This window comes from Cygnus olor, chromosome 29 (assembly GCF_009769625.2).
Source record: "Cygnus olor isolate bCygOlo1 chromosome 29, bCygOlo1.pri.v2, whole genome shotgun sequence".
NCBI lineage: Eukaryota > Metazoa > Chordata > Aves > Anseriformes > Anatidae > Cygnus > Cygnus olor.
In genome coordinates this window covers 2,249,116-2,276,179 of record NC_049197.1, presented here as the reverse complement: position 1 = coordinate 2,276,179, position 27,064 = coordinate 2,249,116, and the positions used below count along the sequence as shown (strand labels likewise).

At 59.0% G+C, this 27,064-nt stretch overlaps 1 protein-coding gene across 1 annotated transcript; it reads right to left on the bottom strand.

Moving 5' to 3' along the window:
- Positions 1 to 4,980: 4,980 nt before the first annotated feature.
- On the bottom strand, positions 4,981 to 25,497 carry ANKRD52 (ankyrin repeat domain 52). The gene is made up of 28 exons (XM_040539460.1): positions 25,361 to 25,497; positions 22,895 to 22,978; positions 20,607 to 20,685; positions 19,304 to 19,374; positions 17,419 to 17,619; positions 17,215 to 17,302; positions 16,937 to 17,079; positions 16,577 to 16,789; positions 16,385 to 16,463; positions 15,638 to 15,752; positions 15,468 to 15,550; positions 15,263 to 15,380; positions 14,233 to 14,301; positions 13,660 to 13,800; positions 13,429 to 13,506; positions 12,994 to 13,105; positions 12,265 to 12,336; positions 11,634 to 11,835; positions 11,142 to 11,229; positions 10,900 to 11,017; positions 10,433 to 10,652; positions 9,413 to 9,500; positions 8,772 to 8,855; positions 8,302 to 8,447; positions 8,001 to 8,083; positions 7,442 to 7,524; positions 7,052 to 7,143; positions 4,981 to 6,330 (listed from the first exon to the last, which is right to left on the bottom strand). The coding sequence occupies exons 1-28, from the start codon at positions 25,385 to 25,387 to the stop codon at positions 6,086 to 6,088; spliced, it is 3,222 nt and encodes a 1,073-aa protein (XP_040395394.1). The 5' UTR covers positions 25,388 to 25,497; the 3' UTR covers positions 4,981 to 6,085.
- Positions 25,498 to 27,064: the final 1,567 nt, after the last annotated feature.

Here is a 27,064-nt window from a genome sequence, read left to right as displayed (position 1 = left end):
CGCTGCCGGAGCCAAGTGCCGTAAGGAGCACGTACCAGGGCCACGAGAGCCTTTTGGGGCAAGAAGGACAAGAGCTGGCCCCAAGCACCAGCCCCCTCCAAAGCACCTCCCAGCCTGCCCCCAGTCACATCCCATCGCGCGTGGGTACATAAATTAAATTAAAGCAGCCGTTTTGGTTAGTACCTTCAAGTAGGAAAAAGGGTTCTCAAGCCCAGCAGTCAGGGCCGTTTGCTTTAATGCCCTCCAAACTCCCAGCCCCCCCTGACACCGCTCTCCTTTTCTGTTGGGGCGCCTCTGCACCCCCCCACCCCCCCTTCCCAAACTGGCCACTTCTCACATAGTGCAAAATTCAGGAACAGAACAAGGCCATCGGCAGCGAGACCCCCGGCCGCCCCCTCCCCGCCACCTAAGGGAGGGGAGCAGGGAGGGATCGGGGGGGGCCCGTGTGCCCCCAGCCCCGCTCCCCGGCCAGGCACCGACCGAGCTCTCCCCGACCCGCGGCTCAGACCAAACCAGTCCGTGCCTGCCTCTCCATCCTGGGCCAGGCTCCTGGGGCAAGGACAAGACAGAGGGACGGACGGACAGCCCCTCACCACTCCGGCCACAGCAGCACGGCACAGCCTGCGCCCCCCTCACCGCAGGGCTCCGAGAACCGCCGAGAGCCGAGCACAGAACACCAGAGAAAGCGCGGGTTTGGTCTAGCCACCAGGAGCTCGCTCCTTACAGCCTCGGGGAAAAAAAATGAAGATAAGAGAGGAGGGAAGGAGCCGGGCAGCACCGAGCGGTGCCAAACCCGCTCCGGGACGCGGCACACCAGCATCAGGGATGTCCACCGTCACGCATTGCCAGCTGGGCCAGAGGTTTCCATGCGTTTACTTTATTGTTTTCAAGTTGACGAACAATACCGATAAGACTGGATCGAGTAAGGCTATTTTCCTCTTTTTTTTTTTTCCCTCCTTCTCCTTTGCATCGGAAGGGAGCTCAGACATCGCCCAGACACACGGGTCCGCACACGACCCACCTGCACGCACACGCACGCGAGAACACCAAGACACAGAAAAGGAAGAGTCGTTTATACCTGACTGGTGATGAGGTCTGTCCTATCGTATTCAAAGAAATGTTTATGTGCATAATATACAGAGGTGCAGCATTTACACATAGGATATTGTAAAGACACAGAGCTTGCTACAGATGCCTTCAAGTCCTCAGGGACGCATCCCCCTTCCCCACCCACCCCATCTGGGGCTGGGTCTGACCCCGCTCCAGCACCGCAAGGGCGTTGGGCCGAGCGGCACGACTCGAGGCCGGCCAGAGCATCCCCTGCGCCCCCGGCCTCGCGCGCCAGCAGCAGCGTACGTTACCCCGCGCTGCGCGGCTGCTCCCGCCGACGGGTCGCCCCGGGGGGGGGCTCGTCCTTACTGGGGGTTTTGCTCCTTTCGAGACGCACCCGGTGCTGCTGAGCCCAGAAAAAGTCAGCCGGGAGAAGAGGTTTGAACAGCTCCTTGCATCCTTGGAGAGAAACAAAGAAACAAACAAAACAAAACAAAACAAAAGAGGAAAGAAGGAAAAGAAAAAGAAAAAAAACCCAAACCGAACAATCCACGTGCTCATGCCAGTATTTCAAATGGAAGGGGTTGGTTTTTTTCCTTTGGTTTCTTACTGAAGGCAAAGGTGAGAGCGGGCTTGCAGTCTGCACGGGTCGAACCCGACATTCACGGCAGGGGGGGACCCCAGGGGTCCCCCCCGTGTGGTCCCTGTGGCGGGGGGAGAGGAGCAGCCCCGCGGGGCCCTCGCCGTGGAACTCGAATCGTTTTCAGGCTGCGGGGGGCGTGGGGGGAGCCCCCTGGCCCCGCCACACAATGCAAAATAAAACAAAAAGATTGTTTCTTGGGTCTTTGTGGTTTGTTCTTTGTTTTGGTTTCTCGTTTCTGACTAATACTTTGTCTCGCGTGCTCGGGGGAACCACGACGGGCCCGCGGTATGCACAGGAGTCGCTACGACACTCAGAGTGTTCAAAAAGCAAACAAAACTTGTTCCTTTTTTTTCTTTTTTCTTTTTCCTTTTTTGTTTTTTCTTTTAGGAGATTTAGCTTTGTTTTTAGTGCTACTTTCCGATCTGCCAGATTCCAGCCCTGGGATGTGGGTGGCAGGGCCAGGGACTGCGCATCTGCATCTCGCTTTTGGTCAAGGGCTCTGACTTCGCTGGGGACTGGGTCGGGGCAGGAGGGACGGGGCTGTTACATCTTCCTAAAGAAAATAAATTCAACTCGCCTGCAGCTCGGGAACAGCAACAACAACAAAAACACCAACCTTCTCCTCATCATCGTTAGGTTCTTTTTGAACTCATTGAAGTGCCCGTCAAAGAATAAAGCCAATTGTAGCTTCCCTGGACTGCCCTCGTCAAGGAGGTTACATTCAGTGTTTGTCAGCAGTTTATATGGCTCAGTCGGACCGCAGCTCTCGCAGCCCATTTGTCTAGCAATGGCAGTGCAAATACACCTTTTGAGTTGAAATGTATTTGTGCTGTTTTTTGTTTTTTTTCTCTCTCAAAACACAACTTCCCTTTGTTCATTCATTCCCTAGAAACAAACTTTTTTTTTTTAATTAAAAATTAAAAGATAAAACCAAAGACACTCTCTTATCCCTTCCGCTCTTGCTGCTCTCTATCCCGTGGGATGCTAAAGGGAATCCAGACTCATGCTTTAACAAAAGTGCTTATTACTTGAAGCAAGTGCTTTGGACCAAGGGGGCGGAGAGAAACTTCCTTCTGGAGGGGGAGCAGAGGGACGGGTGGTCCGGGGCCTGCTTATTCCAAACCAAGATGAACAGCTTTAGGGGGGGGGAGCCGAAAAAGTCGCTGCTTGGTGAGAGCTACACCAAACGGATGCCGGGCGCCGAACAGAACGCGAAGCGGGAATGGTCCAACTTTGGCATAAAGGTCCGTGGGGGGGCTGGGGAAGCCCCCGCTGCCGCGCCGGGCATGGGGGCACCAAGTGCCGAGGCTGGGGAGGGAGGCGGGCAGGGCAGCGGAAGTTTCCCTCCATCCCTCTTTACAATGCACTAGGGAAACCATCACAAATCTCATTTAGCAAAATAATGCATTATTACCAAACACTTTGATTATTACTTAAATTGTCAAGCTGTGCTGTCAAATGTATACAATACAGCGTTAAAGGAGAACAAGACTGGTACCTGCAAGGAAACTGGCCGCGCTTCCCCCCGTCCCCCGTGTCCCTCCCATGTGTTCCCAGACCCTGGATGCGCTGCTGAAACCTCATTTTACTCCCTCCTCCTCCTCCTCATTATTATTATTATTAATAAGACACAAGGGGAGGGGAGAAAAAAGTCCTCGCCAAGAGCAAAGAACACGCGCACAGAAAGCATGGTGCTGCAGAGAAGAAATGGAGAAGCCCTTACGGAGATCACATTGATTGTCTCGTCATAGTTTTAGTCGTCGTGTTGAGTGAAAGGTAACTTGTAGCACGGAAAGAAGGCAAAAAGAAAAAAAAAGATTGGGTTTCTTCTCGTAAAAAAAAAAAAAGAAAACCACAATAACGCTCAAAAGAAAAAAAAGAAGAGAGGGGAAAAGGAAAAGCAGCGAACAATGTGTGCTCTGAGGAATTCTCTCACCCTGGCTACAAGAAAAAAGCTGCGATCGGAGCGGGACGTCGGCACCCGGCCCGCGGCAGCCCGAGCTCTGCCGCCACCGTGCTCGGCCCGGCTCGGTGCCACCAGCACCATCAGCCACGGGCGGGCGGCTCGGCCGCGCCGTGCGCCCGGGGGAGCGCGTTAGCCCTTGAAGACGACGGCTCAGGACTTTGGACCCATTTTCCCAGCCCGCGGCAGGAGGGCGATGGCCGGCAGCAAGAAGCCAGAGAGACAAAGCGATGCCAAAATCCCTTCCGGAACGGGAACGAGCTGCAAGAGGCAAGCGCGGGCTCGACGGCCATGTAAACAAGTCTCTTTTTCCAGTTCTCCTCTGTAGAATACTGAAAAGGGTCTCCAAGAAGGACCTTTTTATTCAAGTTTCGTGAGCTCTGGTTCCGAACTGAGGTATTCGGTGCAGAAAGGTTAACACTTTCTTTCAAGCCGGAGGATCGGGGGTGAGCGGGGAGGGGCCGGCCACCGAGCCCAGCGCAGAGTGGGGGCGAAGGAGCGAAGCCCCTGCGGGAGCAGCACCACCTGCAGCACCCCGAGGTGCTGACGGTGAACCGGCCCCAGGCGGGGGGCTTGGCACCACGCTGGGGCGAGGGGCAGCTCCTCCGTGAGCCACGAAGAACAAAACGCAACCAAAAACGCGCTCGTCACCCCCAGGCCGAGACCGGTGCTTCGTATTTGGTTCGGAGGGTTTGGCTTTGGTACAAGCAAGCCGCGGTGCGACGTCGGCCCCAAGGCCCGCCAACGTAACCGTGCCCCAACGCCCTGCCCAGATCCGCCTCTGTGCCACAACAACCGGGGACAGACGGACGGAGCAAGGCGCCGGGTCGGTGACCGAAATGCTTCTCCTCACGCCGCACAGGGCTCACGCGTCCCCGGGCCGGGTGGCCGACCGACCGAGAGAGGCACCGGACAGATGGACAGAGGAGGCTGGAGCCTCCCCCCGAGCCTCCTCCCCACTCCCCTCCTGCCCGGAGGAGGCTTTTTGCCCTGTCGGCCCGTTCTCGATCTCTGCACCCCGGTCTTTGGCTTCGAACGGACTCGTGGTATGGAGAACGAGTATTGGTTTTGCACGTGGTACTGTTACAGTAATTCGGAAGGAAAAAAAAAATGGAAAAAAAAATAATCCAAAACAGTGCAACATTCTCAAATGCTTCAAACCTGCATTATAAATATGATTTCTAAACTTAAAAAAGAAAACCCAAAACAAAAAACAATGATCCCACATACACGCACGCTAGTAAAACCTGCCAGGATGCTGCATTAGAAAAATAAACAGACTTACTTAGGGTTGTGAATAAGGACTTCGAAGTGCATTTTTTTCCTTATTTAAAGGAACTAAAGGAACTAGAACTTTTAGATTTTTTTTAGTGATTTTTGTTGTTTTTTTTAAAGGTAAATGTTCATTTTTAAAGGTAAATGCTCATTTCTTTATAAATAACTCTTTTTTTTAAAAAAAAAAAGCAACACTGACTTTCACATGGAAACAGCCATGCAATAGAATCATAGAATAGAACATCTTGAGTTGGAAGGGACCCTTAAGGATCGTCAGTCCAACTCCAATACAGAGAACGAAAATCCAAAAACGAATCATTTCTTAGGATCCATCGTTTTGCCAAGGAAAAAAAAAAAAAGAACAAAAAACAACAGAATCCCTAAAGTGCCTGGTGGAGGGAGGGAGGTTCCAGCAGCGCATCCGTAGCAAGCAGCCCGCGGGGTTGGGCAGCAGCACCCGTTTTTGCATAAAAATGACAGCTGCCAAAAGGATATTTTAGTGTCCCAGGTACAGTAGATCTTGATTCAAGTGTTTGTATTGGAATCAAAGGATGAGCGTGAGAAAAGTGACTCAGAGAGAGGAGCAGTTACAGTGGCACTTGGCCAGGAGCTAGCGCCCACCCCAGCGGCTGCGAGGCCGTCCAGTTCCCAAATCCCCCCCAGACCCCACCAAGAGTTCAAGCTTCCCCCTCCCAGCTGGCAGCGGCACAGGGACACCGCCACCCCCGAGGGCAGGGGACTGGGAAGATTTTGATTCACCCCAAAAGCTGGGAGCCAAATCCCCTTCCCAGGCCACTGGATGGTCCCAACCGGCTGCTTTTTTTTTTTTTTTTTTTTTTTTAATTTTGATTTTTTTTTCTCATTTTGGTTCTCTCTGGCCATGGAGCCAGCAGCAGCCTGGGGGCAGCGGCGCAGAGGCCACGCAGGGATGGGAGCGTGGGGGCTCACGGAGCAGCACTGCCAACTGCTCGTCACGCCAATTAGCAGCTTCGGCACCACACCGGCACTCCGGCAAGAAGAGGAAGAAGCACTGAACTCTTGGTCCACCCGGCCATGCTAGAAGGCCTGCCCAGTCTTGTTCTCCTTTAAAGTGCCCTATATTTATAGAATTTCTAAATAAATATAATAAGATATTAGGTCACCCATAGTTTAAGCTACTCCGAGTAACAGCCGTCTAAGCCGATGGCATTGTGCCGGTCCTTGCTGTAGGGGCAGGTGCTGCCGTTGGGCAGGGCCCCGCAGGCTGCGGTTTTGGCTGCAATGCCGCAGTTCTTGAGGAGGTTGAAGCTGAAAGAGCTGATGGCGTCTTTAGGTGGGAAAGGCTTCATGGTGGAGAGGATAAGTGCCAGGCAGTCGGCTACGTCCTTGTTGGGAGCGCATGCCAAGGCTGGGGTATGACCTAGGACAGAGTCAGCGGTGAAGGTGGCGCCAGCGCGAGCCAGGGCTGCTCCCCCCAGGACCCCCAGCCCACGGCCCTGCTCCTGCCCCGCGTGTGGATGGACCCACACTGCTTGGGCCTTCAACAGCTCTAGGCCATGCTGATTTCCAGACAAGTCTGGACCCCAAATTGGATTGCTTTGATTGGGGTGGTTTTTATCCCCTGTGCGGAGGGGCCGCAGCTTCCGTCGGTCTTTAGCTGCTTCTGGGCACTGGCAATCCTCGCAATTTCAGCGGCTGCTTTGAAGCGTGCCAGGATCAGCAGGAGACGAATTAGAAAAGCCTCAGAAGCCCCGGCAGCAGGGCAGACGTAATGATATTGCTCACAACTTAAAGCTGTTCCAGCAGAGCAAAAACTGCTAGGAGAAAAAGCTTCTGGCTCCAACAACCAGCTTCTGCCAACTCGCAAGCGAGTCAATAGCTTATCAGCGGCTCAGCCAGGGCTGGTTTTGTGCCTGCCTACACCTGATGGCTGAGACCAACAGCAACCAGAATGCACGGGGGACCTGGGAATACTTTTACTGGGCATGATGGCATGCCAGCCTCCTCACCCAGGCTGGGAATGTGGAGCTCAGCCGCAGAAGGGATGGGAAATCCTCCCCATGCCAGCCGAGCGCCTCGCCTAGCAGCCCCCGCGCCCCGAGACACCTCGCAAGACCTGGCTGCCCGCGGGGAACACGCACCTTCTTCATCCACAGCCAGCACGGTGGCACCTCTGCTGAGCAGGGCCTGGACAACAGCGGCCAGCCCGTTCCGCGCTGCGATGTGGAGCGGCCTGGGAGAGGGGAGGCAGCGGTCAGGGTGCCAAGCAGGGGCAGCGAGGCAGCAGCCAGTCCCTGGCTCCGCATGAGCGGCCAGACCGGTGGCAGGGCCGCCCGCGGCACCACACACGGTGGGGGCCTGAAGGGCAGGCACTCCAGGCACGAGTGCCCTCAGCTCTCACCACATGCACCAAGCAATAACACACCTCTTTCCACCGACCCCTCTCCTCCTTCCCCTCTCGCCCATGCCTCACCCCCACCAGCAAAGCCCTGTTTTTTCCCCCCACTGGTGTCAGCTGTCCAAATACTCACATCTGCAGAGCACTGTTACTTGCATTGATAAGGCCAAGGTCTTGGGTTTCCCCCAGGATCAACAAGGCACACTTTTCATGACCCTGGAAAGGAGAGCGAACTGTTTACAGCGCACGGTCAGGAAGGCAGGGGTTGCAGGTGGGACCTGGGTGCTGTCTGAGCAGAAGGCGACTCCCTGGGATTCAGAAACGTTCTCTGAACATGTCCTTCTGGAACGGTTTACCACTTCTGAGGACCTGAAAAGAGAGCTGCTGTCCCCTCCACCTCCTCCTTTGCAGCATCTCCTTTTTCGCACCAGGTACCCTGATCACAAGCCTCCTGCTTCCCCCACGGACAACACCGAGCACAGAGAAGGGTCCGCAGAAAAGTACAGACCAGTGCTACAGACTAAGGGGCTTAAAACTGGATCAGGAGCATCTGTACAGGCCAAGACAGGCAGGCAGAGCGAGCCCAGGACCCTCGCCTCCACGCCAGCAGGGCAGGAGGCTCCCCCCATCGTGGTTTCAAAGCTGCAGGTGATGGTGACAGCAATCACAGCTGTAAGCAGACGGCTCCCTACCTTGCTGCAGGCCAGGTGAAGAGCTGTGTTCTTGTTGACATCCAGCACAGTTATATTTGCTTTTGCTTGATACAGCAGGAACTCTGAAACAAGGAGGGACAGCTGCCATGGAGAAGGTGGAGCAGAGACCCCAGCAACGGGGGGCAGCAGCTGCGTGCTGAGGGGTAGGAGAGGCACAGCCCAGCTCCCAAAGGACCCAGTGACAGAAGAGGCACAGAGGGGCTCACACCACACCCTGGGGAAAGCTGCTGCTCCGTCAGGGTGGCAAAAGTACCCGGGAGAGTGCCCGCCAGCCACGTACCAACTGCTGCAGTGTGCCCATTCTCTGAAGCCATCATGAGGGGAGTCCTCCCCAGCTTGTCAGTCGTGTCCACCTCGGCTTGGTGGCGCAGCAGCAGCTGTAAACCATGGATGTTGTCTGCAAAGGCAGCAGCGTGAAGGGGTGTCCTGGGAAGACAAGAGAGCGCATAAAGAAGAGGGCACAGCACCCACCCCAGCAACACCACCCAGGCCTACAGACACCAGAGTCCTCCTGTGCCACGGGAAGAGCAGGAACAGCAGGAATTGCTTTCCTCCCCTGGACGTGGCCATTCCCTCCTGCAGCCACCCCACAGGGGCTCACACCCCAGGCAGACCCCGAGGCAGGTCGCGAAGCGCGGGTGCCGCTCTGCTGGCTGGCCACACGCGTGGTGGGAACCCCGAGGAGAGCTGCAGGAGTCACAGCCAGCAGCACTGGGGAGAGGGGCAAGAGAGGGACGAGTCCATGCTCACCTTCCTTTGGCATCTCTGCTATTAACAATCTTGGCACCTAATGCTTCCACCAGCATTTCAGCAGTGCCGTCCTGGTTGTTAATTCTGCAGCGGGGACGAGAAGGAAAGTTAGAACAGGGCTGAGCAGCATCAGCGTGTCTGCAGTGGGAGCGAGCAGCGAGCTCCTGCGGCACACTAGTGCAAACAAGAGCTAGTCTGGAGCTGTCTGGGTAAAACACCCTTCATCCTTCCCGAGGAAACGAGGTGCTGGTCGAGGAAACGCAGCACCGTGTCGGAGCAGCCTTGCCCGTCCCTCTGCTGTCGGCCTCCCCCCCTTGGCAGCTCCCTCCAGCCAAAAGCCTGCTGGCATAGGAGTCTGGTACACGACAGCCCTGGCCGTGCTGCATGCAGACAACGAGACGGCTGCTTTACAGCTCCCGGGGACCCTCCAGCAGTGCAGCGACCACCTCCCTGCCACAGGGGAGCTGGGCCAAACAGGTCGTGTAACCCAGAGCTGCTGCTGCCCAGAGAAGAGCCCCTGGTAGGCAGGACAGGGTTTGGAGCTCCTCCTTCTGCAGGCTCCTGCCCGCTCAGACCCCATTACCCCTCTCCCACGTCATCTGGGTGAGAAGAACCCAGGGCAGGTCCCTGGCGCCACTTACACTGCACAGTGCAATGGAGTAAAGGGATTTCCTTCTAGGTACGCAAATGGATTGTGTTCAAGTAACAATTCAAGACAATCTTCATGCCCTGTGAGAAGAGAGGGACATAAATGCATCAGTGCCCAGCCTGTGATGGAACAAGAAGGCACTGAAGGCCCCTCCAGCTCTCCCCACGACGAAAGAGAGGCCCCAGGTACCATGGGGTGAAACTGCCCAAACACGGTAACTGAACAGGGGGCTGAGAGCACCCCGCTCCCCTCCACTGTGCGCTGCCCCTGCCCGAACAGAATGCCAGAGCAGAGAGCAGCCAACGCAGCAAATCCTGCAACAGGGAGCACAGGAGCTCGGGACCAGAGCGCCCAAGCTCTCCCCTGCTCCAGCACAGGCAGCAGTTCTGTTTCCTCTCTGGCAGCAAAGCTGCTGCACCTCGGGAGGTTTCTAACCCCACGCCTTCTCCTGAAGCCACACTGCTGGCTTCCCCTTGAAGCGCTGAGACATCCCCTCATGCTGCTGCATCAGTCCCCCCAGGGCGAGGGCTGGGTAATCCTATAAATCTGCCAGTCCCGGAGGAAGCAGCATCAGCTATTCCGTAATAGCTGTTTTCATACTTCATTCCTTTAAGGAGCTTGGCAGAGGGAGCAAAACTCCCCGCGCCCCTCCCTTGTTTGTGCTGTCTGAATTCACCAGGCTGAATTCAGCGCTGGGCTGACGGCCCCCAGAGCAGTGGGGGACAGAGGGACACGCTGGCTCTTCCTGGCAGTCGTTAACCGACACGAAGGCTGAGCCACCATCAACTTACCAGCTTGGCAGCGCCACTGGATTGCTCAGGGCACAGCCGCCACGGAGAGAGAACAACCCCCACACGCTGCCCCAACCACACCCACAGAAGACAGTTTTACTGCATCCTTCTTTACAGTGCGTGTCCCAAAACACCACTAGAGCATTTTGGTAGAGCTCCCTCCTCCCCTTCAATAGCCAAAGCAGAGCAGAGATGGGAAGGGGCCCAGCCTGGGTCCTTACCGCTGTACGAAGCCCAGTGCATCGGTGAGTAACCGCTATAGTCCACCACAGAGTCCAGAGGGTCAGTAGAGAGGGCTGCCTGCAGCAGGGTCCTCAGGATTTCTAAGTGTCCGCATGCCGAAGCAAAGTGGATCGGGGTCCGGCCTTTGAAATCCCGACACAGAACGAAGGCATCGTGGTCCAGCAGAGCAGCCAGGCAGTCCTCACAGCCCGTCACAGCCTGTGGCCAGGAGAGAGGAGCAGGAGGTCAGACCTCCTCCTTCAACCAGTTAATGACAGAACCAGCCCCTTCTTCCACAGCTTCCTCCTCAAACACCGCATTTCAGGAAGGAAAAAGGGGCTCTTTCACCCAGGACTCTCACGGCAACAGAAACCACCTGCTTGTCCTCCAAGCAGATCCCACGCAGGAGGCCCCCAAGCAGAAGATCGAGGGCTCCGGGCACCCCCAGGCGCAGAGATGCACTCACCCCTCGATGCAGCGCAGTCCTTCCCCTCTTGTCCGCTGCGTCGGCTGTGGAGCCCTTCTCCAGCAGCAGGTGGACACAGTCAACGTGGCCGTTCATGATCGCCAGCATCAGCGGGGTTCTGCACGGGGGGGAGAGGCAGCAGTGGGGAGAGTGGGCTTGGCAATCAGCTGGGCTGCAGCACTGCCCTCTCCTGCCCCCGCCACCCCACAACACATCCCCGGAGAAACCCCGGCCGCACTCACTGGCCGTGGATGTCCATGACATCGGTGATGTCTGCCCGCTCCCCGCTGTCTATCAGGAGGTGCAGGGAATCGGTGTTCCCGTTGGCAGCTGGGAAAGACAGGCGAGGAGAGGAGTCACACACACACACACACGCGTACGGCTGGGTTCCCTCTTTCCAGCCGCCGCCGCAAACCAAAGGAACAGGCTCGTGCTCAGCAGCCAGGTACACGTGGCTGAGCGAGCTCGTTATGAGGTTGCTAAGCTACAGCACTGATCAGCACGTGCATCGGCTGAGCTGGAAACACATGCGTGCAGAAGCTGCCGGTGTTCTCCCTCCCACCCGCTGCTGGGCCGCTTGGACCCTTGGCTGCTGCCGGTGCATCGCAGCTCCAGCCCCAAGCATCGCCCTCAGGCACAGCCCTGCACAGCAGCCAGGTGAAGGGGCACCCCCAGCACCCCCGGGCTCTGGCCACGCTCCCTCACCACCCCCGTCCCCGTCTGCCCTCCGACACCTGCGGCGTGGAGAGGGGTCCACTTCCTCTTCCTCTCCTTCACCAGGGCGGACGCGCCGTGGCTGGTGAGCACCTCCACGCACTCCGTGGAGCCTCTCTCCGTGGCAAGGTACAGCGCCGTCCGCCCCTTGTGGTCCCGCACGTCAAGGTTCACGAGGGTTTCGGCAAGTGTCTTTAGGGCTTCACAGTGACCATTATAGGCCTGAGGACAAAGCAGGTGACATCAAAGCAGTGCCCAGAGAGGCTGCATGCAGCCAGGAGCCCCCGCCCCCGGGATGAGATCCTGATCTCCAAGTACCCGCAGCCCATGCCCCCTGCTTGCACTCCCACCCCACGCAAAGTCCTTGTCCAGACACAGACGAGGGAGGTGGCTCCAAACGGCAGCAACCAGAAAGCCCTGGAAAGAGCAAGGAGTTTAAAATACAAATCAAAGGGATTTTCACCGCTGGCCTGTGGGAAAAGCCAGTCCCAGGCTGCTGCCTCCTTTCCTCCTTCGCCCCGTGCAGCTCTGACAGATGCCCAGACCCAGCCCGCGCTGCCAGGGAGCAGGCACCTCTCCAGGACACTGCGTGAACCCCAGCCCAGAGCCAAGTGCCCTCTGCAACCCTGGGGCCAGGCCAGCCGTACTTACAGCTAAGTGCAAAGGGCTGACTGGAATGGTGCTTTCCACATCCTCCAGGCAGTTAAAAGACATTTCCAGGAGCTGCAACGGCAAAACCACGAAGTCACAGCTGATCCCTGCAAACACTCAATCTTGGAGGCTTTCACATACACCCTGTCCACCAGCAGGCTGCAAAAGCATTAAGGAGCAGCTCACCTGCTCCAGAACGATCGGAACTTCAGGTCAGCACCTGCCTTAGCCTGGCTTTGGGCCCTGTACAGACAGCTGCGTCCCCGCTACCCAGAGGCCTCTCCACTACTCATATGATTTCCTATATCCATATGGCTGTAAACTTAGAGTTACAAGGCTTTTTCTGTACTGCGAGAGCTCTTCCTTGGCACAGGCCTCCAGGTTTTCTTTTAAAAGCCCAACCATGCTGTGTTGCCAGGGTGCAAGACATCCACAGGACAGGATGACTGTTGTGGACTGACCGTTGCCAGGGTGCAAGACATCCACACATCCCCCTTGCCAGGTAACAAGGCTCCTTTCTCTCAGGCCCAGGTCTTTCCTCTGTGCTATTCCCAGCACAAAGGCTCCCCACGAGTCCCTGAGGACATTAAACCCATTTCCCTTGTTCCTGGACAAACACTGACACTGCACTGCCTGCAACACACAACGACACTGCAGGGCTGGATGAATCCCTTCTGAGGGACCTTCCCCTATCTCCTGCCAGCACAGAGGGTTTTCTCGCATACTCACCAGCTCAAGGTTCTGCCTGTTGCCGTATGCAGCTGCATAGTGGACAGCAGTATATCCCTGCTTGTCCCGGAGGGATGGGTCAGCACCATTATCCAGCAAGAACTCTAAACAACTGCAACAAGCAAGAGAATGGGAGATCAAGAAAACGGGGAGAGCAGAGAGGGAGAGCTGTGCAGGGCCCCCCCACTTTGATCTGTGAGCAGATGCTGTATGAATCCCTTCAAGGCACGGAGCGCGCACAGACCCCCAGGGGGACCTGGCAGCAGGACCAGAGCGATGGCCAGGTTTGCTCAAGAAATCAGCGGATGCTTCCTCCAACGCGTCACTGCTCAGCTCAGAGCAGGCAGAAGCGAGGTTATTTCTAGCGGCCGCATGCAGGGCCCAGGGGCAGGGTAAACGACAAACAACGGCCAGACGGGGCCGGCACCGACTCACAAGAACGCCTCCTTCAGCCTGGACTCCTTCAGCGGCTCCTCGTCAGTGTCATGGCTGTTTCCTGAATGAGTCTCTGCTCTGGAAGGTCAGGGGCCTGCATCAGTTTGCTGACCACCCCCTCCTACTCATCGTCCTCTTCACAAGCCGCTGCGGGGAGGCGGCCGGGGCGCAGCAGAACATCCCCTCCCGCCTCGCACCAGCGCATCCAGCCCAGCGCTGAGACGCACTCACCTCCTGTACGTGTCCGAAGCAGCAGCATAGTGTAAGGGGGTACAGCCTTTACAGTCAGCCTCGTTAATAGTGGCTCCTGCAGTGACCAGTGTCACCGTACACTGGTAGCTGCCGTTGGCAGCTGCGTAGTGCAGTGGAGTCCTGCGAAGGGGAAAGGAGAACGGGGCTTAGGAGCACTGCTTGGCACGGGGGGAGAAACCCAACGGGCACCACAGCAGGAGCTGGGGAACCAGCCGCCCCCAGCTGCTGAGCTGCACCCTGCACTGGCTCGAGGCTTTGGGTTGGCTGCTCCTTTTGGAAAGCCAGAGCCCTTGGGGTGAGAGGGGAGTTCAGAAAGCAGCATACGCAGGAGACCAAATCCAAAAAGCTCCCTGGAGGTGGTGTGCCTCCTGCTCACAAGCCTGCCCAGAGTCAGAGCTGGCATCCTCACTCCCTAAAGCCCAGCTCAGCCCCACACCTTGCTGTAAGACTTTAAACACCAAGTGCAGCAAAGGTCTTGAGAAGGTCCTAGCCCAAACCCAGCTGTTTCTGAGGCTGGAGAAATCACCTTGGCAAGGCTCCCAGCACGCTTACCTTCCAAATTTATCTCTCCTCCTCAAGTCAGCACCGCTGCTCAACAGCAAATTAAGACATTCAACGTTCCTGCAGGAGTTAGGGAGGTGAGTTAGACACAGATGAGAAGGGAGCACAGCAGAACACAGACTCCTCCTAGTTGCAGACAAGACAGCTACACTTCTCGGGCACACAGCCTGGATGTGCCGAAGCTCAATTCAGTCTGTCATCTCCAGGCAGCATAAGAGCCACAGCCATGGCTGGATGCTGCTCGTACAAAGCTCTTCCCTGCTCTCTAGTGAAATAACCCTTCCACACTTCCTGCCTCGCCAGCCCTACCCTGAACCGCACACAGCTCTCTGACAACCAGGCAATTACAGAGAGACATTTGCTGAGGCATTAGCGCAGCTGACGCACTGGATTTTATGCTACAAAAAAAAAAATAATAATAAAATCTAGGATTTCTGGCTTCTGCGTCACTGCTTTATTCCTGCTGCTAAGGCCGGGTAAGAGCGCTGCACTGTGAGGGCTGGGTCCGTCACCAGCTCCCGAGCGCCGCGCAGACGAGCAGAAGCGAGGTCCTTGGTGGGACGCTGTCCCTCTGCCGTACCACTGCGGCAGCGCTCATTTGCAATGCGCCGCGTGAAATCAAACTCCCTGGCACACAACACGAGGCATTTGCACAGCCAGCTAAATCCCCGCTGCTTTTCAGGCGACGGCTTGTGACCCCTTCACAAACAGCCAGCCGAGGAAGCATTTTAGCCCTGTCTGAAAGAAGGGTAAACAGCCACAGAAGGGAGTGGCTGGGATGAGCCACAGCAGCAGAACAGGGCCAAACGGTTTCCCTCTCCATTCCTTGCTATGAACCTGCGTCTCCGCTGCCTCCCAGATCCGCACATGGCACCCAGGGGTCTGCCAGCCCTGGCTGAGCACTGCACTGGGCTGCCCGTGCCACCCGCTGCAACGCACGGGCGGAAAGGAGGGTCAGGGCTGGGGGCAGGCAGCGACGCTCCTGCCCCAACGTGGGACCGAAGCCCTGTGCACGGCTCACCCTCCAGAAGCAGCAGCGTGGAGGCAAGTCCTCCCAAGGTTATCAGGTGTGTTGATATCGAAGCCTGCGGACAGCACGTGCTCATTGCTCAGCGAGGAGACGATACTGTACAACTGACCTGCGGGGCCAGAGGGGCAGGGGGTTAGGGGGCCGTGGGGGCTCTCCCCAGTGCCCCCGCCAGCAGGGGGACAGCCGAGCCACTCACCTGAGGAAAGTAGCTTACGACAACAGTCTGAAAATCCAAAGAGAACAGCTAAGTGCAGAGGGAACATGTCGTGGATCCCACGCCTACCAGGGGACGAGACGGGGTCAGCGCGGATTGTTTCCACACCCTCCAGCCCGGGGTGGGGGGAGAGGGTGGAATTGTTTTCTTACCTTGCAGTGTCAGCACCATTCGTCATCAAAGTACTAATTAGCAGCTCGTGGCCATATCTAGCAGCAACGTGGAGGGGGGTATTGCCGTATTTGTCAGCACAGTCAATCTCACTGCCTGGGAAGGGAAAGCCAAAGGCTGTTGAGTGGATTCTGAATTCCAGTCCCAGGCAGCGACCCGGCTCCGAAGGGGGCTCAAGCTGCGGCGGGGAGGGACGAACAAGCAGCCCAGGCTGCTCCGATGGCTGTGTCCCATCTCAGGGACGCAGCTGGTAACTTGAGGCCATTCTGCACCGTGCAGAACTGCAAACTGCTGTCTGCGCTGGGAGCCCGCGTGTGTTCTGCAAGCACGGGCATTAGATCTCCCCCCATCCCCAAGGAGAGGACGTGGTAGCCCCCCCAAGTCCCTGGCTGAACCCCTGGGGTGCCTGCCAAGTCCGCAGCCCTCTCACAGGAATATTGTCTTTCAGGCTGGACGCAGAGCAGGCACGTTCTTCGGCCCCAGCAGCTCTGACCTGGCTGGAATTTCAGTGCCCTGGTTTGCACTGCACCGCCCTTGGGAGCTCCTGCGACCTCCGCCACCCTCACCCAGCACAGTGCCCTCGGCAGCAGCCCCAATAGCACAGAAGTGAATTTGAGGGATAATTATAGAGCTCTGAAACCCTCTGAGCAAACACCCAGGTGGAGGCAGGTGCTGAGCAGCACAGGATAAGGAGGGGGTAGCCCAAGGCTGAAGAAGAAGCCACTCACCATTCTGAATGAGGATCTGTGAACGCGTGAACCGCCCGTGGATGGCAGCCATGTGCAAGGGGCTCTTCCCTTCCTTACTCTGCAGAGAGCAGAAGCGAGGTCACATCGGGCTCCTGCCGCCGCCCTGAGCTCACCCCTGGGGCAGCAGGTCCCCACGCCCCCAGCCCAGGGCTCAGCCCCTCAGCACCGGACCTGAAAGTTGACGTCGGCCCCGTTGTTCACGAGGAGCTCCAGGCACAGGGCCCCATTGGTGGAGACGGCAGCAAAGTGCAGAGGGGTGAAGCCCTTCTCATTAGGCTGATTGACGTTGGCGCCGTAATTGACCAGTTCGTTGGCCACGGCATCTTGGCCCATGTAACAGGCGATGTGAAGTGCAGTGTTACCGAAGGAGTTCGGTTCGTCGATCTGCGGGAGCAGCAAACCCAGAGGATTTGGGGATTCAGGAGGGGAAAAAAAAGGCAGCCAAGAAGCAGCCCGCGCTCCCAAAGCCCCCAGCACCCTCTCCCATCTCTGGGCCAGCCTGCCCCCGAGCCCCCAGCACGCAGGGCTCACCTCCACGCCCAGCCTCAGCAGGTGACGCACAACCTCGATCTGGCCGCTGGCTGCTGCCGTGTGCAGCAGGGTGTAGCCCTTCTTGTCCTTACACATCACGTCGGCTCCCCGGGCCACCAGCAGCTTCAGAACTTCCAAATGCCCTGTTTGAGGGATGGGGGTGAGAGCCGGGGTCCCCGGGATGCGGACACTGTGGCGCGGGAGCACCGCCAGCCTCAGAGGCGAAGCCACAGACACGGGAAAAGAAACCAGAGCGATGCCCGCAGGGAAAAACCTACCCAGAAAAGCTGCCCAGTGGATGGGCTGGCGATCCTTCTTGTCGCAAGTACTCAGGCTGGCCCCCTTGTTTAACAGCAGGTTCACCATCTGGATGAGGAAAAGCGGTGAGAGGGGCAAGGCTGCCGCTCCTCCCGCTGGCCGCGGCGAAGGCCAGACCCAGGAGCCCCACACGGGACCCCGGTGCCCGAGCCCACGTCACCCACCTCGAGGTGGCCGCTGTGCACGGCATGGTGCAGCGCCGTGCGGCCTGTGCGGTCCGCGACGTTAACAGTGCTCAGCAGGGGGATGATGGCCTCCACACACTTGGTGGCCCGGTTGGCAGCGGCGACATGCAGAGGCGTTTGCCAATACTTGTCGCGGGCATTGACGTCTGCCGAGTGCTTCAGGAGGAGGTGAAGTGCTTTCTGGCAGGACGAGAGGAAAGCACAGCTCTCACCCAGCCCGCTGGGACCTGCAGGAGCCCCCAGCAAGGTGAGGGGGAGCTGCGGCTCAGCCCATCTCCTGCTTCCAGCACACGCCGAGCTGCCCAGGTCCACAACAGCCCTGAGAGCCAGAACTGAAACTGCTCTGCACGCGCACGAGCAAGGCTTCTCCCTGAAGGGAAGGACTGGTTTGCTTTTGTGTCCCCAATGACATTGGGGAGCCCGTGTATGGCTGTGGTTCAGCATGTTATCACAGAGAAAGGGTGAGAGAGGAAAAGACAGTGGGAAGACTCCAGGAACGAGCGGAGAGAAGGGAAAACAGCACAGCTCAAACACCTCCTGCGTGAATCCTCCAGCCCTCACCCGGGCTGCTGCAGCCCCTTCTGGCTGCTCCCAGTGCTCCTTCCAGGCTGGAGATCAGCGCGAGGGACTCAAACGAACCAGACTCGTCCCACCCCAGCACAGCAGCGAAATGTGGCTGCACAGGGGTTGTGGCACAGGAGAAAGAAGTCTGATTTAACTGTAAATGAGTGCTCATCCGTGAATCTGGAGATGTAACGCACCCAGGGGGACAATAACGTAACCTGTTGACCTGTATTTTGTAATTATTTCCCCCTTTGGCTGGTAGAGGCTGCTTGCTGTAACCCCGTTTCCCTCCCGAGGGGTCGCAGGCTGCCTACTTCCAGCGACCCCGGCTCCCGGCTCGGCTCTTCCCCAAGGGCAAACTGCTCCCCTGCCTGCCTGGGAGCAGCACGCCGAAGCTGCCGGGTGGCGCATACAGCCAGCGCTCCCAGGGAGCAGGCTGCGAGGAGGAGAAGCCCTGAAGCACACGGACACTCCTGAAAAAGGCTCCCCTAGGTCAGAACCCCCGCCAAGCACCCAGGGGAAGAACAGAGCGAGAGGCGGCTGCGGCACCTCTGAGCTGGGGCTGAGGAGAAAGGAGTACGCTCGAGCTCACAGACAGGCACTGCTCCAGCCTGACAGCCAAGCAGTCCCGGCTTGCTGAGCTCCCGTGCTCCAGCGACCCGCAGGAGCTGTCCACACATGTTCAGAGCCCACAGCAAACGCCCTCAGTAGAGGTTTACGCTAACGTATTTCATCTCGTGTCTGCTGCCAATTAAGAGAATTCATGAAAGCAGTCGATGTGTGGTAACTTGCCCTGCTCATAAGATTCAGGGCTTCTGATTGCCTGGCTCCAACGTGACCACAGAGTTGCTCGCTCCCAAGTAGCTCAAAACAGGACAAAGTTAAGTGGGATGAAGTTAAGCCCACAAAAGCTAAACGTCAGGAAATCTTTCAAACAAGATCTGTTGGAATCAGCTCCCAAGAGATGGGGCGAGAGCCCCGTCATCCCTCAAAGAAAAGTAAAGCTGGATTAGACAAAGCCCTTGGGAAAGCGGGGAATGGCAGGGAGGAGGATGCTGTGCGGAAAATCCTCACGCTAGCTCCTGAAGGATGGAGGGAAGGGAACCAAGAGGATCCTCTCCAGTTCTCGTTCTCAGCCTCTGAATTACGAGTTCATCTCTCCACTCTAACGAGAACACCCATCCCAGCTGAAACGAGGCAAGGTGGAAAGGGGAGAAGCATGGCCCCCTCCTCCCATCAGCGCCCAGCGCCTCCATGTAAGGAGCCGATGAAGCCAGAGGCACAGCAGAGGGGAACCTACCTCGTTACGAGAAGCCGCAGCGCGGTGTAATGGGGTGAGCCAGACAGTGTCCTTTGCATTAACGTTAGCACCTGAGGAAGAACAAAAGGAGAGGGTCGGGGAACAGAGGTGACCAACTGCCTCTGCCCCAGAGCAGGTCTGCGGCCACCTGAGGCTCCTGCCGGGCACCAGCACCGGTTCTGCTGCAAAAAGGGACCCGTGCTGGGCTTTAGGTGAGGACCAGCCCCATGAAGCGCACGAGGAACAAGCTGTGCCCCTTGGGAGACTGTGCCAGTGCGCTGCACAGGATGCAAGGCAGAGGAAAGAGACTGCATCTCCCAGGCTGCCACTTCCCCACCGAGCCGAATAACCCTGGCAGACCCGGCACGCAGTTCTGCTCGTTGCTTTAAAGGAAAGACACTTGAGACACACACAAAAAAAACAACCCAAACCAGAGTATTTCAGGCTGGGAGCTGTGGTCACTGTGGGCTCCGTATTAGAAAGGAAAGCTGACAGATCACTGCAATCCCCGCTCCAGATTTGTGCCTGGCACTTGGGTCCAGTGACCCCAGAAGCTCCTGCCTTCCCCTGCTGCTGAGAGCTCAATGCAGACGCATGCAAAAATCAACACAGGGCACGGAACGGCATCTTGTGCTCCGCAAGAGGAGCTGAACATCCCCGGTCCTCTTTAACGAGACCTCAGCAGAACATTTCCCCACGTCTCCCCTCGTCGGGGCAGACAGGATTGTGCCAGCCTCGGGGTTTCCCCCACACAAGCGGCTGGGAAGGCCACGGTGCCCGGAGGCGCTGCAGGACGGCAGACGAGGAGGCTCCTGGCTGAGCCCCGCTGTGCCCAAGCACAAGGCTGGAGGGAAACGAGGAGCAGCTTTACGCCAAGGAACACAGGCAAAAACTCAGCCCAACCCCTGGGTTTTGAGCTGGCTCCTCATCGTGAGCAGCAAAATCCCCATCTCCCCTGAGCATCCTGCTGCTCCAGGTGCCTCTGGGGTGCGCATCCCCGCTGCAGCCTCCTCCAGCACCTTCCGACGCTGGCCACCTTGCACACATCCCCCTCCTGGCTGGATTCCCACCTCTGCTATTTCAGCTCCACGATGCTTCTCTGTCCGAACAAACCTCCTAGGATTATAGCAACATTTCCTAATCTTTCCCTGGCCGCAACCCCACTGGCTTAATGAGGAGCACACGGTTGCTTGGATGGCGAGCAAAACCGATTGCTCTGCACCCCGAGGCACAGAGGGGATCAGAAAGATGCCCTAAAGGTGCCCCAGCACTTGCGACGAGTGCCCCGAGCCCTGGCCCTTACCTGACAGTATGAGGAGCTCAAGGATTGCAACATCTCCTAGGTAGGCAGCAGCATGCAGCGGCGTTCGTCTTTCTTGGTCCTGAGCGGGGATGCAAGGAACAAAAGGTGCGATCAGCTCTGAGGGCAGGGGAGCTTTCACGACGCAGTCCCTCCCCTACTCCAGCCTGCCCCAACAAACCCTGGGAGCACACGCAGACACCGTGGGCACGGAAAACGGGGAAAACTGCTTAAAATTGGCAGCCTCCTCCGGACCTGCTGCCCTGCAGGACTCCAAGGGTCCTCGCTTGCGACCCGAGGAGAAAGCCCGGCTCCGCTCCGACAGTGTACAGACCGTCCCTGCACTTTTATCCTCGGGCCAGCAACAAAAAACCACTTTGAGTTACAGACAGCTCCTTCAGTTCGCTGCTGAAGGGCAGGAAGGTGCCAAAGCCCCTCTCAGATCCTAGATTGGATTAGCTGAACAAAAAACACCTTTCACTTCTGTTTACTCAGGGCTGGGCCCTGGGTAACCTCTGCCTCGAGGCATTTGGTTCAGGCTTTCCTCGGGGAACATGCCACGTCCTAAAGCCGGGAAGCAAACAAGTAGAAAGCTGGAAGAGCTCAACTCATTTGGAGTCCTGGATTTTGCGCTGGGAGAAAAAAATAGTCGCCTGACATCGAGTTAAGAACTGTTTGGGACATGGTGGTGGTTTCATTTATTTTTTTTTTTTTGCAGCAAGTCGTGCTGGCACAGCCAGGCAGGAGGATGCGAAAGTGAAACCCAGCTGGCAGGTCAGCGAACAAGCAACAACATCTCTAAACCTGCACACAAGAAGGAAATTACGCGTTAACAATCGCGGTTTTATTCCTCCAGCAGCTGCAGAGAGCCCAGCAAAACAATCCCCACACTCTCTCCTCCCAAGAGAGGATGGAGAGCTGCCCGGTCCCTAACCCGAGCAGTCATGGAAGAAAATCCTCGCGCTATCTCGTGTGTTAAGCTCAGATAGGATCTAATCGCCAGCCTGGCACGGCGGCAGCAGCGCAGCGCTGCCCTTACCTCCTCGTGACACCGGCCGGCGCAGCGCCGGCCCTGGAGCTCACCGACAGAGCCACGCGGATCAGGGTGCACCGACCCGAGCAGCAAAGCAGGCGGGCACGGGCTGAAGAGCCGGCGACTGCCGCAGCCCAGCCGGGAGCGAGGCGCTGAACCGGGACAGACCCGGTGAACCGGGACGGATGGCTCCCACGCGGAGCTCGCGGCTCGGCCCAGCTTTTGGGCTGAGAGCGCAGCGCCTGCTGACCGGCAGCGGTCCAACTGTGCCACCGTGTCACCGAGACACGGGGTCCTGGTGTGGCCGAGGCCGGCGAACCCACCTTGCGGCAGGCCGCGCTCCTTATCCGCCCATCTGCCGCTGTTCGTTAGCGGGAAGCCTGCAAAGCAGGTCGAGGGAACGCATGCTAACAAGGCAGATGGGAACGTCCTCCCTGCTCCGGAGCCTGGCCTTGTTCCGACAAACCGCGCTCATCGTCACCAGCCTGGGGCTGCCGCGGTTCGGTGCCAGCCCGGCTGCTGGCCAGGACCTGGTGGGACTCGTCCCGGTGGCCGCCGCGTGGGGAAACAGCAGGGTGCATCGTGAGGGGGCAGCGCCAGGCACGGGGTCCTGCCACTGGCCCCCCCCAGGGACGCACTGTGCCCATGGGAACGAACGTGGAAACCACCCCCAGCCGCCAGGCTCGAGACAAACAACGCCTCCCGACACCCATGAGGCTCGGTCCGCTTTGCTGACCGGCTCAAATCCTCCTTTCCCCTCTGGGCAACCTCATCATGAGGCAGACCTCCTGCATCCACACCAAACAATTTGGGGCTGCTGTCCCAAAGGAGAAAAAGGTAAACTCGCAGCGTGACAGGGCTGGGCCTCCATGGAGCCCTCCCACACACCCCACACCACTTCCCAGCAATGCTCTGCGCTGCAGAAGGCTTCAGGATGCTCTAGGGGTCTCCTGGGGAAGTACGGGAGCGCCGTTCTTCCACACAACCCATTTTACAGATGGCAAGATCGAGGCAAGGGGACAAAACTGCAAAGCAAATGGCAGCCGAGCAAGCAGCAGAATGTGAAATCTTTGCTTCAAAGGCCCGGCTCTGACCATCCTTGCAAAAAGAGCCCACCCCGACAGGGTACAAGCCTCCCTTGTGCAGCTTGTGCCCTCCCATCTGGCTGAAGAACCGTATCGCCGGGGGAAGGACGGGGAGAGGCAGCGGGGTGCAGGAGGGCTCTGAAGCACAGACAGCACGGCTGGGCAGCACTCACCAGTACATTGATATTCTCCTTCTGATTCAGCAGCGACCGCACCTCCTCTACATCGCGGTTGAAGATGGCTTGGACCAGAGGAGGCTGCAAAGAGAAAGACGAGCAGGTGGTGAAGGTGGCAGCACGTGGAGGATGCAGCCGGGACGGGAGCTGGCCGGGCTCCGCTGTGCCAACGAGCGCCTCCGCCTGCTGCTGCCCGGGAGGGGCCCGGCGGCCGCATCCAGCACCCCTCTGGTGGCTGTGGCAGGATGCAGCTCCGACGGGCACAGTTTGCCTTCTGTGTTTCATTTTAAGCAAACGAGAAGTCGCTACTTCTAAAATGACTCGGACAAACTGAAGGGGATTTAATGTCGATGGGGAACGCGGAGGGGGGGAGGCTGCAGCCAGAGCCGGCACAGCGAGGACGGCACCGGCATCTCCACCACCGGGAAGCCTGCACGCATGGTCCCAAGACCCCTTGGCTTGCTCCTGCACCACAGAGGTCGCTGAAAACATAACACGGGCTACGTGAGGAGCGGGATTAAGTCCTTAGTGGCTCAGCCAGCACCAGGGACCAGTTTTCAAGCCAGCAAAGGTAGTTTTCACAACATGGATGGCTGTTGGTTGGGGAAACAGGTCAAGGGATTGCTAGGAAAGCCTCCCCGCTACCGGAGCCCAAGGAGTGGCACCGATTGTAGAGCCAGTGTCCCATCCACAGCCTCCAGCAGTGTGCCCATGGCGCAGCTCAGCGCTCGTGCTGCAGAACCCACCACACAGAAGCGCCCGGGCACTGGGACCCCAGTCCCGCTCACAGCCTCGGCCACAGCCGGTGAACCTTTCCTCTGAGCAGGCTGAAGCCTCCTGGTGCCAGCCAGGTCTTCGCAGACCGCAATCAGGCTTCCTGAGACGTAGCTACGCGATGCCTCATGCTCTCCTGCAGAAGACCTCGTATTTATTGCCTGTCTCCTATCTTTTGAGAAACGCCTGCAACGCTACGTTGGCTCCGATGGCACAAAGAGCCTGGCGGAGCCAAGCCTTGAGCTTATCCTGTTTGCTGCTGCTCACATCTCCAAGAAGTCACCTGGCAGGCCCTGGCAAAAAGGACAGGCAAAGCTCCAGCCAAACTCCTATCAAGCAGCGCCGTGGGCTGCAGAACTGGCGTCCCGAGCAGCCAGCACCTCCCGCCGTGTCCCCGGGCATGCGGGGTGCTGCCCGAGCATCACCCGAGAAGCCAGCACCCGGTTCTCATCCCACAGCCCTAAGAATGATGTCGTGACACCCCAAACTCTCCGGGGCAGAGGCCGCGGCCGCTGCAGACCCACGTGGCGCTTGGCGCCCACCATCGCTGCCCGGACGGACGCCTCCCCGCAGCCCCTTGCTGCTGCTGCCCCTCGCACCACGACACGCAGCAAGCGGCCGCCGCTGGCACCCCGTCTGCAGCCCCAGCACCCAAACCAAGGAGCCCTGCTCGTCGCAGCCCGCCGGGGGAACGCCGCCTTCGTTCTCCGCTCGCCCCAGCAGCCCGGCCAGCCTCACGCCGCCCGCTCACGGCACCATCACAGCGACAGCAGTTAAACACGGGGAACACATCCCGGGTCAGAGGGAATGTGTGAGTCATTCCCCTGGAATGCAGCAGACTCAGCATCACTCATTAGACATTAAAAAAAAAAAAAGAATATATATATATTTTTAAAAAAACGAGGAAAGATTCGCAGACGGTAATTATGCCCTGAGCACTTCAGCGGCGCGCGGTTTGCAGCAGCGCTGGCTTTGACACACCCACCCACCATTCACAAGGCGAGCTAAATGGTTGGGTTACCGACAAAAAAATATAAAGTACTATTTAAATCGCGATCAACGCCCCGGCCCTCCTGCAGCCGCCAGGCGAGGTCTCAACGCGGGCGGATTAACACCGCCACCGGGGCGAGGGGCAGGCGCCGGGGGCCCCCCCGAGCCCGAACGGAGCCGGTTGGAGGGAAAACCGTGCGGGAGAGGCGGGCTCCGGGGGCCCGGCCCGGAGAACCGGGGACGAGCCCCGGGCGCGCGGGGCTCGGGGCCCAGCGCCGGTACCGGGCCGGGCCGCGGGCGAGGGCCACGTGCGGGCGCTGAGGGCACGGGGGGGCGCCCCCGGTACCGGCGCCGTGCCCCGCGGCCCCGGGCCGGGCTCCTCGGAGCCGGGTCCCGGCTGCAGGAGCCCGGGCGGCCCGGTCGTTACCGGGGCTCCGCGCTGCAGGGCGGGCTGCCGAGCGCGGGGCTCGGCGGTGCGGGAGGAGCGCGGCAGGGCCCCGCGCCGGGCCGGACCGGGCCCCGCAGGTGGGAGGGGGCCGGGGGGCTCCGCGGTGGGGCCGGGAACCGGGCCCCGGGGCCCGCGGCCTGGGGCGGCGGCTGGGTCCGGTGCGGCGCGCACTAGGCCGCGCATCCCCGGGCTCGCGTAGCGGCGCGACCGGGCGCGGCGCGGTGTGGGGCGGGCGGGCACGGCGGCGGTACCTGGTCCGTGATGCTGAGAATCCCCATCTCGGGGCCGCCCTCAGCGCCCAGCTCCCGGCATCGGGCTCCGGCCGCGGCGGCTCCGCTCGGGCGGTTGGCGGGGCGGGGAACGCCTGAGCCCGCCCACCGCCGCGGGAGCGGCCGCCGCCGGGCCGCAGCGCCGCCGCCGGCCGGCAGCACCGACAGCGGGGCCGGGGGGGCGGCGGGACGGGGCCCAGCCGGCGGCTGAGGGGCGCCGAGGCCCGGAGCCCCCGCGGCGAGGCCGGGCCGGGGGGGGGGGGGGGGTTGTGTCCCACCAGGCGCCGCCGGCGGTGCGTCCTCGGGGGGCTGAGGGGGGTCTCGCCATAGCAAACGGGCTCGGCCCGGTGTTCCCCCGGAACTGGGAAGGCCCCGTGGGGTGAGCAGCACGGAGGGGACCGGGGGCTGCCACCGCCGGGTGCAGGGAGGACGCGGGAACCCGGGGAGTTTGTCTTGGTGTCGTCTTCCCCGGCCCGGTGGCCCCGAGCCAGCCCACGGACACCCCAGTCTCCGTCTGCCTCCAGGTTGGTGGCTCGTGGTGGTTTCACTACTGCAAGCCAGGCGCCGGTGGCTCCTGCACAGGGGACGGTGGCTTCTCACGTTGACTTTCCCTGCAGACACCGCTGCTTCTCTGGGGTCAAAATCTGGTCTGTGGCTTCCACATCAAGAGGGCTGGATGTGCAGGCAGCAGGCAAGCAGCACACTGCGTTGCAAAGCCTTTAGAGTGAGCTGCAATGGATTGAAGACTTGCAGGGGAGTTGCTGGTGGGAACTGCGCTCTCCCTGTCTCCAGTTCCCAGAGTAAAACCACCTGGAGCAGCCTCTCCGGGGCAGTAGCTCCCAAATACATTTGATCACTGCCTGCAAGGCCCCTAATTGGTAATTAGGGGCTGATTGTGTCAACAGGTGCTCTGCAAACCCTTTCTGCTGCTGCATTAATCACTGAGCCATGCCCCGTGCTCTGAACTGACTGGTCCATTACAAAGGCAGCTCTGCTTCTTCCATCACAAAGTGCTAAAACCCTGCTGAGATCTCATTGCCTGCAGCAGCAGGTGAGCACCCTGAGGTGCAGCCCTTGCTCCCGAAATGCAGTGTCTGGATAGCAGCCACGCACAGGACCTGCTCTCTCCATCCATGTCCCTGCAGCACTGTGGCACCGCTCACCCGCAGCCATTTTTCACTGCTGCTCTTTGTGCCCCGTGCCTGCAAACACTGGGACAAAGCAAAACTCATCCCACTGCGGGCTTGGTGACCTGCCTAAGAATCAGCCCTAAAGCGAGGATTGTGTCCAACATCCCCATTTTGCACCACACCTGGTGCAGCACAGCCAGCGGCTCTGTGCCATCGCACGGGGACGCAGCTCTGTGGTGCTGGCCGGGCTCCATCCCACCTGCCCTGGTGCTCTTCTGGGAGTGCCTGGGGCCTCTCCCTGAGGCAGCCAGGAGGAGAACAGCTCCTGCTCCCTGAAGCAGGCAGAAGAGCACGGGAGCAGCACGGAGCCATGTTGGTGGCCTGCACCCACCCCGAACACAGCTTTGAGGGACGGGAACCTGGGTGCCGCTCACTGAGCCGGACCCCGCGGTTCTGCAGGCTCCTTTCGTTGCCTTCCGTCGCTGCGCCTGGGAGAGCAGCAGGCAGCGGGGCACCTCGGGGAGCTCGAAATAACCCCGGAGACAGAATTAGGTGG